Raw genomic sequence first — 12,271 nt, 5'->3', positions numbered from 1 at the left:
AGAAAGAAAAGAGCAGGAAAGGTTGGTCTGTCTCACCCTTCAATTGCTAAGATATGGTGAACTTACTCCAGGTATACATTTACTAATTGGTTTTGTCCCTCCTGCTTTTACCCACCACTAAAAAGTCCTTGGGAGAGGAATCTATTCCCAACCTGTACAAATCCAGTGCAACTAAAAGCCACCCAACTTATGCAACTATACCACAGGAAATATTCACACTCTCTCTCCTCCCCACACCCTGGAAATATCAAATTTTTATATAGTTCTAGTAGATTGCAGTTTGGGACAGTAATGCAGAAAACAGAGGTGCAAATCTCAGACTTGTGAAAGTCTTGTGAAATATAAACTGTGTTACCAATTACCTCTGAATGAAACACACAGTAGAAATAGGAATATCTATATAAAGGCAAATCATTCTGGCTCCTCTATTGGCCATTTTTATATTTTTATATAAAAATATATTTCTAGAATTTTTTTCCTATCATCAGTACTCTGTCAAGTAGAGTAATTTCTTTATACAAAAAGAAAACATATCTACCCTATGGCATTTTCAGTTATTTGCCACTGAATTTCCCACCAATTTATCAGTTCAATTAAAAATGTAAACCACAAATCTGAAAGACTTCAATGACTTTTCATTCACGCTGTAGCCCTGTGAGGATTTTGAATGTTCCTGCAGAGACTTACACACCTACCTGAACACTGGAAACACGGAGAAAAAGCTAAAGTGCATAGAAATTAATGAGATCATTGCAATATCAGTGAAACCCTTGTGGTAATCGGGGGAATGGCTAAGGCTGAAACACATTGTTCCATAAAAAGTAAAGCTCTGCTTACAGAGATGATTATTAAGCTTGAAAGCACCTAAATAAAACCTATTAAAATAATTCCCCCAAATGAGATTGGGTGAGGAAAGAATTGTGGAAAAACAACACTAAAACCACATATCTTTTTTGCTATCATTTAAACAATAACAAGGTGGGTGGGTGAGACAGAAAAAGTAATCTGAAACTGTTAAATACAACATTTCTCCAGCGTTTGTGCTAGCTACATCAGACATGGATTCTATCTCCAGCTGAAACATCCTTCATCTGAATTTATCATGGAACTGCTGCTCTCTCACTGTGTCAGAATAATGCAGCCATTACAGCAGTGTCACTTTTGCTGAGCAAAGATGGACTCGTGGATTTCATTGTCACATGGGATACTCAAGTAGACAAGGCCACATTTCTTCATCCAGAGAAACTGAAGCAACTACAATGGCACAGGCCACGGTGGAGATGTTTTCAGACAGTACCTGAAGAGTAAACATCAAGAGATGAAATGCTACTTGAAGCATAAAAGCATATTGCTTGCCTTCAGGATATGCTTGCCTCAGGTTTTCAGTACTTCTGAGTCAAAACACCCCAAGCTACAGAGCTGTGCCAACAGTGCCTTATCCAATCCCTACACAACTAATTTCACAGCACTGCTTTATTGCTTCTTTCCCAACAGGACCTGGGCTAAGAACTCCATTACACTGTACACAAAAAAGAGATGTAGAATTTACTAAGTTTAGGCCTGGATTTTATACTTCCAACTAAACAGGAGTAAATGAGGAAGAAAACTGATGCCCTGCATCTAGAGACCATGCCTCTTTTCCCAACAATGCACCTGATACATAAAACATTCAGTAATCCCTCACCCTCAGCTCCATGACTAAACCATGGTAGATGGAACAGCGCTTGAGATACCTTGTCAAAAGTTTAAAACCAGCTGTAAACACAATATACACAGGGTTTTCTTTAACCACACTTTGGCTCCAGAAAAAAAAAATCTGGTAGAAAGAAGGAGTCAAATCCATCCTCCTGAAGCTCTGTGCTGATTTGTAGATGAAAACAACCAAATGCAAAGTCTAGACTCTATCTCCATCTAAGAACCACTAGCTGTCACCACTGGAAAACAAAATGTCAAGGGAGGCCAACTGAATGAAGCAATTCCCATATTCTATTTTTCAACTCTTTCAACTGCTTCTTTAATAGTTTCCTCCCTTTCACTGTTACTTTTCATGTTTTTTATTTCTCCTGGAGACACATATGAAATTAGGTAACTCCCAAAGTAACAGAGGAAAGGAGCGGGCTTTCTTTTTACTGCCAGCCAATACGTGATCTTTCCTTTCCTTAGCTGGTTAATTGTGGGCTCTAGAAAATAGACGGATGCTGGCAATTTCTGAACACGGTATCTTGCATTAATTTCACTTTAGAAGTCTACCACAAACCTCCACAACTGCAATTTACCAAATCCATTCTGGGACCAGTCAACCCTCAGGATACTCTGATAAATGTTTCTCCTCTCTAGTTAGGCTTGCTTATTTTTCTTACAGGAGTCAGGACTGAAAAACAAAAAGACTGAAATGCATTGAAATTAATAATTGGGCTACAGCAGTCAGGCATAAAGATGCCTACTTATTAATTGGCTGATGTTGTTCTAGCCCATAAGAACAGTAAGGGAGATAATTTACTAACACAAACAGCATTATAATAACAACTTATCTTTTTTAGCTGAATATAAATAACAGGACAGAAACTCCTGAAAAAGACAAACTACTCCAAGTTTTATTATCAATAATGAATGCCTTGCCCAACATAGAAGTTTTTAAATCTGATGGATTTCAGAGTGTTGTACAGGACAAATGTGTGAAAGAATCAGTCAGTCCTGGAACAGGAGAGAGCAGATACCATAGCACACACTTCTCTGAGATTTCTCTTGGGTTAAAACAACAGCAAGTTTGACTCTTTTTTATTTCCCTCGAAAAGGTCTTTCAAATATTTGCAATGAAAGCTATCTTTTGGTTCGTATTTGTACATACTTCATCTCTCCCTGATAGGAAGGGAGAGAAGTAAAACCAAAGTACAGAGTGTGAGACAGTGAAAGAGAGAAAATGAGCAAGAATTATGTCAAAGCTGTCTGAAAGTGAAGAAAAGGGAGTGAAAGGCCAAAAATCTGTACCAAAGTTGAGATCTCCCTGTGAATTTTATGCTGGCATAATTACTGGGCCTGTGCACGGAGCCAGAGGTGGAACAGCCAAACATGACATCATTCACAAATGAGATGTTTCACCAGGCCACAGGGAACTGAAGAGGTCATGAAAAACAGCATTGCCCACGGAGATTTCACCCATTCACCAAACAAATGAAAATTTTGTTGGAAGCATTCAAACTGCCCAACCAATTTAATAAATTTATTCAACACCAATGGCAAGAAAGGCTAAACCATCCATTACAATTTTTCAATCCGCTGCATCCATTCCTATTTTTCTTAATGTATTTTGAATTACAAAGCAGAAGTGGCTTTGAAAAAAAGAAAAGGTAAAGTACATAATGAATATATGCAGAAACTTGAGAAAATTGGTACTTGATCTTGGATCAGGAAATAGCTTTCTGTTCTCAGCATTCTTCTAATGCCAACCTGAACCTCCAGCATGCTACAATAAATAGAATAAACACCAGAACCAGTGAAAACAAGTGACAGGAGCTACTACTTACCATGTACAAATCCTCATTGATGCCGAGGTACTTCCCGTTACCACAACCAATATCAGCCACTATTGACCCTGCTGGCAGGGACCTGAGAAACTCTACAATTCGGGGCCATGGGCTATGCCTGGTACTGCTGAAGTGTGTGGCAATCTCTTCATACACCTTGTGTACATATTCTTGCTCCAGCTTTGAGGCCTCCATCTCATTCTGAGGAAATGAAGGTTGCACCGGTCTCTGCTGTCCTTTCTGGCTGTCACAGACAGACGGATAAACTAGATACAGCAACAGATACAAAATATTCATTTTTAAGCAATTCCTCATTGATTAAGCATATTTAGTAAAATTAAATTAAAAGTGAAATATTAAAATGCAAAAAAAATTCAATCCTCCTCTATCTTTTAAAAACTGAAACACAGGTCAAACTGCAGAAGTGTTTGATGACCTGAAAATAAGTAACCAGCCCACAGGTACCAGAGGCTGTTTGCAGTCATCATTAATCTGCTATGTTAATGATGTTTATGTTCATGTTCTCAAAACTGAGATAGTGCCCCCAGTGCCAAAGACCATGACATCATTACAATTCAGCCTCTGAAATTCTTTTTTAAGGGCTTCAGTTCCATGTATTGGAACTGAATGGACTTCAGTTCCATGTATTCATTGAGCCATCTGTCTATTATTATTTCTACTGCCCTAAGCCACTTCATGTGGCTCTATCACAGCAGATACAACTACTTCTCCTTCTCTAATGTACCTATTTTCTCAAAATTAGAGGCCCCATCAAAAAAACAAACAAACAAAAAAAAAATCAAAACTGAGGAAAAATCTTGAAGAACAGTAATTATTTCTATTTTGTTACATTATTAAGCACTTGAAATGCCAATGAAACACACAAGACTCCAGATCACTTGCCTGGCTCTGGAGCAAGACAAATGCCTTCCTGTATAGGAAAACTCCAGCAAGCAAATGAATGCTACCAATTCATGCCATATAGTATGCTACGAACCATCCAGGAATAGCTATGACGACTGCCAAAACTACCCAAAGGAATCAAATTATTTTCTCAAAGCAAAAAAACCCCACCTATTGGTGATAAATACCAATTTTTACTTGAAGCTTGCCTCAAGACACTTACTGCAATTGCAAGGGCTTCTCCTCACTTTCCTGAATGTAAATGATGTCCTTGTTTCCCTTCGATTTAATGTTAAATCTCCAACATCAGCAGTGATTGTTCTAACTTTTTGCCCAAGTTCTGATGCTTGAACAACATCATATTTTCTGGGTGTGATCCTGAAATAAAGAAACACAAAATAAAGGAATAATTCCATTTGCATCAGAAAAATCCCAATCCACCTTTGTAAGAAAGCAATCCCTACACGCTGAGAGATATGCAATTACAACATCCTATTTAACATCTGCATCTCAGTTTTCAACTTATTCAATTTCAGAGAGAAAAGAGGTGACACATAAACTAATGACATGAATTAAAGTGTTGTTTAATTGCATGTAATTGCATTTCCCTTCCCTCTCTCCATTTTTTTCCATAAAGTTTGATTGTTTATTTGTCTAGTACTTTTTTATAAATATTATTTTAATATATTTATTATTGTCCTGGTTTTGGCTGGGATAGAGTTAATTTTCTTCTAAGCATCTGTGCTAACAGCAGCAGTGCTGTGTTTTGGACTTAGTCAAGAATAATGCTGGTGACACACTGATGTTGCAGTTGTTTCTCAGTAATGCTTAGTCTGAGTGAGGACTTTTCAGTTTCCCATGCCCTGCCAGTGAGGAGCGGCACAAGAAGCTGGGAGAGAGCATGGCCAGGACAGCTGACCTGAACTGGCAAGAGGGATATTTCATACCAGGGAGCATCCTGCTCAGTGTATGAACAGGGGATGGGCTGGGCATCAGTCACTGGGTGGTGAACAACTGCACTGTGCATCACTTGTCTCTCCTGGGTTTTGTTCCTCTCTCTCATTTCCTTTCATTAATATTACAAAGACTTCCCAATGTCAAAAACAAAATGCTGCACCCCCTTCTTGCTTGGCACAGAGTGGTTTTACTATTGCAGTGCCAAGAACAGTGTTTTGCCAAGTTATCCAACCAAATATGAAAAACATCACTAATGAACTTCATCAGAAAAGTCAGAATTTTACTTTCACCTATGAGTCAAAAAGAGAATACATCTTTTGTCCTCGTTGATGACACTATTTCTAAACCATGTGTTTCCCTTTTACAGAGAACTGAACAAAAATGCTTTTCCTGTGCACTTTGTTAATGGGGTCAAAACAAAGTCTCTAACTCCTTGTCATCCAAGCATGCACACTGAAAACACATCCAGATTAATTTCAAAACTGACTCTTGTGCTCTTACAATTTTACTTCTGAGGTGTAGATAAAAGGCCTCACAAATGTTATTATGTATGCAAGTGAATTAGTTACAACTTCTCGCTGGATGGTTTTAATTTTGATTACAATATGATGTTCCAGCAGCATGATGCAAAGCTTACTCCAGTTGAGTATCTTGACCCAAAACTGCTTTTAAAAACATAAAGAAATATATTTAGGAAAGATGGACAAGAACCAGCACAGGAACCATTGTACATGAGTAGAAAGGTCTGGGATCCTAATTTTCAATGTAGTTTATTCATTGGTTCTTGAAAGACTACCATCACCAGAAGGTACAAGGGAGTTAAGTAATAATCTCATTTCACACTTTAATGGACAGATACACTGTTCCAACTTCAGTGGCTGCTGGCCAGTGCTGCAAGTGCCTAGCACGTATTGTTCTGCCTCCTGGGAGTGTCGCTGCCCAGGGCTGGCTTGGAAAGAGCAGAGCTGGTAGCCCTGGAAAAAGCTGAGGCCTCAGAAAGCGCGAGCCCTCCTTCCCCTGGGAGCTGTTTAAACAGAGGCTGTCCCCCTGGCCCTTGTTCCAGTTACAGCCTCAGATGCATGCCCAGCTCTGTCTGTGCACAGCCACTACCCTGACCCTGGGCTGGTGTTCCAAACTGGCCTCAGCACAGCCAATGGAGCTGCCTGATGCCTGGGGTTGGGGAGTGCCCACTGGCTTCCCTGGCCAGCAATGTCACTGACACAGAAACTGCACTGTGCTCTCAGAGCTGTACACGGCCTTTCCAAAAGACAGCTGACGATATTAGACAGGACAGCGTAAGAAGCTTACAATGCTGGTATCTGTATTCAGTCCTGTATATCAAACAACAAGGGAGTTCACTGCCCTGGGCTTCTGTACTGATGCACATCAGAAGTACCAAGTGCTTTTTACAGCTATTTAATTTAACGAGATAATATACAGGTGGTATAAGAGCTCTCTAAAATTAACAATATAAAGGTTCTCAGGGATTTCATATTCACCTGTTTTCATAATACATGTTAACCAGCAAAATTAAAAGGTAGAAAATTTTCTGCCAATAAAAGGATTTGGTGTTTAATTGACACAGAATCTAATTAGTGTCTCCGATTGACTGCTGAATCAGTGATGGCTTGGGTCAAACAAAGGAAGAAATGCTTACTATGGGCATTTCTGTCCAATACAGGGTTGCCATACGCTCCTGAAATGCATTAATATCACACTCAGAGCTCAGCAAGGCTTTAGCCTTTTTGCCAATTTCAGCACTCCAATTTTAACTATCTCCCAATGGTGCATGATTTTAAAAGCAAGTATTTAAATTCTGCAATAAGCACAGCCCCAAGACGTATTTCAAAAAATACTCTTAGCAGCATCCCAAAACTGCTCAATGCAGTCTTACCAGTAGCTACAGTGTCCCTAAAGCAGCTGGGAACAGCTCAGGAAGACTCCCCTCTGCCACCCTCAGGCTCTCAGTGCAGGGGAAGTCAATCTTGTAAACTCTCAAACCCCTCTCTCAAGCCTTTGGCATATGTAATCCAGTGGGAAAGGTTGTGGGCTGAAAAGAGAGAAAGGGAATGGTGACACTAATTGCACTACAATCAATTCTTTGCCAGCTCAGAGTCATTGAGAACTTTCACACTGCAAATGTGAGAGTGATTTCCGACTGAAACTTCACTTACAACAGCAGGAGGAAACTACACCTCAGGGACTGGCAATTAGCTCTCTAAATCCCCAAGTTTTTCAATTTAACCTAAGCAGCATCTGAGCAGAGGAGTGAATTTGGATATTAATTATGAAACTTGACTTGATTTCTTTCAGGCAATTTAAAACACAGAATGTCATTAAAAAAGCAAAGAACATTTATTATTCCTCTATTATCAGCCATGCAGAGACTCTTACACATACCCATGTGTCCACAGGTATCTGGATTCTCCAGTCATCACCAATAAACTGCATCGGGGCAACATAATTGCCACTGTACGGCCATCAGGGTGTTTGAAATCCATCACAATCTAAAAAGAAACAAAACCAGTCACCATGAAGGAGCATGACTTATAGAGCTTCATTTACAAGCCAGGTATTCTCAAGTCCTAGCTTTGTTTGTTTCTCTAATGCATTCAACTGAATATTGCTATGAAACAGCTACATATTTCCTAGGGATGCAAAAGCCTCCAGGTCCCCTGTCCTAAAACTCCCTCCCTTTCAGTGCGATGTTCAAGTCTCAGGCAATCACAAATATATGTATATAGAGATAATTAAAATTACATATTAATTTCTTTTAACAAAAAACACTTTGTAAGAACAGCAGCACTGTTCAATCTCTGTGTGTACCTGTGAGGCAGGAAAGGACTGCTATCCCACAACTAAAGGCAGCTGCATGAGAGGAAGAGAGGGCTCATTTGCTGTATCTCAAGCATCTGAAAGTTATGTACCTGGACTAAGGCCATCAGCTACTGTCTTTTTGTGATGTCTATGTAGAGAGACAAGTTTCTCCACAGGGTTATTCATCCTAGTGTAAAATGTAGAGCTAAGTGATGTGGAATGACCCCATGCCCTCTGGAATTGCCTATCTGCTCACAGTGGATGAGCTGAGACAATTAGCTCAGTTAGATACATAACATGAAGATAAGCAGTATTAGGTGAGAGAAATAATTTCCAACCTGTCCACATTCTTAGAGATTTGAAGCACAACAAGCCCATCCCAAGATCCTAACGTGCCAACTACCAGACCATTCTTTTATTATCTGCCATTCGGCTTCCAGCCATGGCAATATACTGAGGTAACGCTTTCAGCTTTATTCCAATTTCACAGCCCAGATGGCAGTGGTACATTTTGCTTCTGCTTGGGCTAGGAATGTTATCCTTTTACATTTCCCAAATGAGAGAAACTCTTGCTGTGGAAAATAAGGAGCAGGTCATTTAAGCAAGCCAAACGAGTTACAGAAGACTTACTGAAAAGGAAAAGTGGTCAAAACCTATTCAAGTCAGCAGTTCCTGGTACACTGGAGAATTAGCACCATGAAAATGCTGCCATCTGATTTGTAACCTACTAAGTATGCAATTTAAAAGCAGACTTACTCCAGTATGCCAGATTGAAACAAATTAGGCAGTTCTCCTTCTGTGTACAGATGTGTTTCACAAAGAAAAACAGCAGTGCAACAGTCAGTCATTCAGCACAAAAACCCAGCATGACAGAGACTGAATAAGCAAGACTCTTAAACACTACAAATTGCCACTAACAACAATTACTATTTAATGTTGTGCACACTGAAGCAAAGCACAGTGGCATTTACATTTTTAGGAAAAAAATTATTTATGCTGTACTACCACTCAGAGTGACACAGCTTCTCCTGTTGGGCTATCTAAGGCAAAAAGTGAAAAGAGTGACAAACAGTGGGGTTGAAAGGGATAGAGAGATATCAGGGAAGAGTAATAAAGCATAACTGTAAGCTCTGATCATGAAACGTTTCAATAGCTGCACAAATAGATGAATGGCAGCCACTTCCTACTGTACTCCTTCCTTTTGACTTTGCAATTTCTTCTAGGAAACCTCAAAGAAGCATGGGGTGAGAAAGGAGAAAATACAGTGGACTTTACAAATCTGATGGGGCTGCTGTCCTGTAAAGCACAATAGCAGAAGTCTCTGCAAAAAGATGCAGCTATCTGGCAAGGCAAATAAATCAGAAGATAACTAATCAGGACCAGCAAGTAAAGAAAGAAAAAGGGAAGTGAAGTGGTAGCATGAAATGGGTGAGATGATGCCTCAGTCTGTTTTATGCCTCTCTGGCTCACTGCTCCTGAGGACATGAGATAGAGTCTGGGCTCTTCAGCAGTATGGTATAATAAGCTGAACACAAGAATGGCTAGATCCCTTCCTGGAAGGAATCCCGTTGCCCCACTGGTCCTCTTTCTGAGTCAGTAGTAACTACAAAGCTCTATTCTTGCAGATGATATTAAAAAACTGTACTTTATCCATGAATCAATGAGGAGACCTTTAATGGGCCTCCTGCATTTCCAGTTCCCATCTTTCTCCAGGGCGCAAGAGAACCTTGTTCCCTTTCACTTCAGCATGCCAGGCTGGTGACTCCATATGGAGTAGTGGGAAACAACAGTATCTCCAGCTCCCTGACTTCTCAGCTGTTTTACCTCATTCATCTCCAATTCCTTTTCCCCCACCATCTGTGTGGCCCCAGAGTCTCTTCACAGGAGATGCTCCTCAAACCTTGTCCTGTGCATCCAAAACAACAGAAATTCAGAGCACTCTACAAGCAGGTGACACATTGGGAATGAGAGGCCACAAAACTATCCCCAGCAGCTGGGTTTTCAGGCAGCAATGGCAGGAAAATAAAGAAGATAAGAGCATGTTCTCCTGACTGAATTTCAACTACACTAACCCAAGAAGACATAAATGAAACAAAATTTCTGATGGTGCAGAATTTGAGGATGAAAAGCAAGAATTTCTCTTGGTAACATCTAGTCCTCACCACAACAAAATCCCAGCTCTGCTCCTGCTTTTCTGGGAAGGAAAAGCTTCTCTACTATAATGTCACTTTGTGTAGCTGCTCCCCATCTAACTGAATTACATCCTTATGAGAAACTGTGATGATTTAGGAAGGAAAATATAAATAAAGGATTAATTTACTTGCAAATGGGCAATGACATAAAGTAATAAGCAGTAATTAAAAGAGTCAAAAATCCAGATCCAAAACTGACTTTTGATTATGAAGCAGACTGAGATCCTAAGCTAGAATATATTAAGGTTTTGCACTGATCTGTTAACAACAAATTTGATATTGCAATTGAGAGAGAGAATAAAATTTAAGGAACACCTGAAGAAAATTATTATAATTCCTATGCTTCATTCCTTTTCCTAGACTAATTGCATGTGAATGCTTAAAAAAACCAGGCAGTACTTCCTCTAGCCTTTGTTTATAGCACAGTAAAGAACATTCAACCCAGAAGGATTTCTGAAGAACCCTATTCTTATCTGTGGCAAGCCTGCTACTGACTGAAGTAGATAACATTCCCACACTCCTCTATGTGTCTTTATCCTGGCAGAGCATTTTCAATGGTCACTGTCACACACGCACACCGAAGATTAACGCATTTGCTCCTTTTTAATTTACTAAGGACTTACAATCAATAAAGCAACTTTGCCACTGCTGAATCAATCTGCTTCATAACAGCTTTGCTCCACAGGAGCTATTTCCAATTACCATTTTTGTTTTTACCTATTTTCTTTTTTCTCTTAGATAGCAGAGCCAATAAAGATCAAATTTCTAGCTGGCTCATGGTGTATCATCCAAGGATTACAATCAAAACATAAAAACAGTGGGTGCTATTTAAGTTTTACCATTTTTCCTTCTACTATAGAAAAAGTGAATCTCTGAATATAGCAAAAAAAAAAAAAAAAAAAAAAAAAAAGAAACAAACAGCTAATATCAACTTGTGGTTTTAAATAACTTGCCATGATGCCAAGTTATTTAAGAAAGTATGTTCATGACAAGGGAGCATGAACCAGTAAACAGCTTTCAAGGATGGCTAAACATCAAAGCAGAGACACCCACACCGTGAACATTGTTCCTTGTGGCATAAAATATGGCAAAGTGTAAAAATCAGAAAATAATCCAACATAAGAAGGGAATAAAGTATCTTTTTCTTAACACCTCAGGGTGCAGAAGTCTGCACCACCTTTCAGTGCAGTGGCACTGAACTTCATGAAAGAGTAGGAGGATGAAGGTGAATGACTGGTCTATCAAACAAGTAAAGATTCAAAGGGAAAACAGAAATAATGCAACAGAGCTATAAAGACAATGTCAATAAGAAATTCACAGCTACAGTGGGGATTGACAATTATTTTTCTAAGCTTTGTCTCTGATGCAATTTGTATCTGATGGTAATAGAATACCTTAGACGAAACATACTCTAAAAACTAAAAAAAGTACAATCTGGAATGCTTCTCAAGTCTCTGACATTATTTACTGAATTTTCAGAGAGCAAAGACAGATTATCAGCCTACATAACAGTTTCCCACATGTAAAACAGATGAAAAAGAATGTCTACTTCAAAGACAGCTGAGAGGTTTAAAGCCCACACACATAGCTTGAACAACACAGTGGGGCTCTATGCAGAGACAAGAGCCTGCTGGCTCACACAAGACCAAGGCAATTAATACAGCACCTTCCACTGCAAAACCATGCTAAACTCCAAACTTTGGGATTCATAAAATTCTGAATTTTCAAAGGAATGCAATTAGGATTATCTTTCCTGAATAATCCACATCATAGCAAATATACCTTATGTAATATATGCAGATATTTACATTGTGTACCATGTACATACCCTGGCCATACTTTAGAAAACGAGTGCAGCACTGACAATCGTGACGATGA

The 12,271-nt window shown here is 39.3% G+C and overlaps 1 protein-coding gene across 3 annotated transcripts in view; it reads right to left on the bottom strand.

Annotated features, from left to right (window-relative positions):
* ALKBH8 (alkB homolog 8, tRNA methyltransferase) overlaps positions 1-12,271 on the bottom strand; it is a 43,974-nt gene that overhangs the window by 6,276 nt on the left and 25,427 nt on the right. For all 3 annotated transcript variants that reach the window (XM_041487442.1, XM_041487440.1, XM_041487441.1), the window contains 3 exons: positions 7,785-7,891; positions 4,651-4,805; positions 3,525-3,790 (listed from right to left, as the gene is read on the bottom strand). In XM_041487442.1, the coding sequence (XP_041343376.1) occupies positions 3,525-3,790; positions 4,651-4,805; positions 7,785-7,891 (528 nt within the window). The remainder of the gene's footprint in view (positions 1-3,524; positions 3,791-4,650; positions 4,806-7,784; positions 7,892-12,271) is intronic.

The sequence above is a fragment of the Pyrgilauda ruficollis genome, unplaced genomic scaffold (assembly GCF_017590135.1).
Source record: "Pyrgilauda ruficollis isolate IOZ18807 unplaced genomic scaffold, ASM1759013v1 scaffold8, whole genome shotgun sequence".
Lineage (NCBI taxonomy): Eukaryota > Metazoa > Chordata > Aves > Passeriformes > Passeridae > Pyrgilauda > Pyrgilauda ruficollis.
This window is presented reverse-complemented; position numbering and strand designations above follow the sequence as displayed.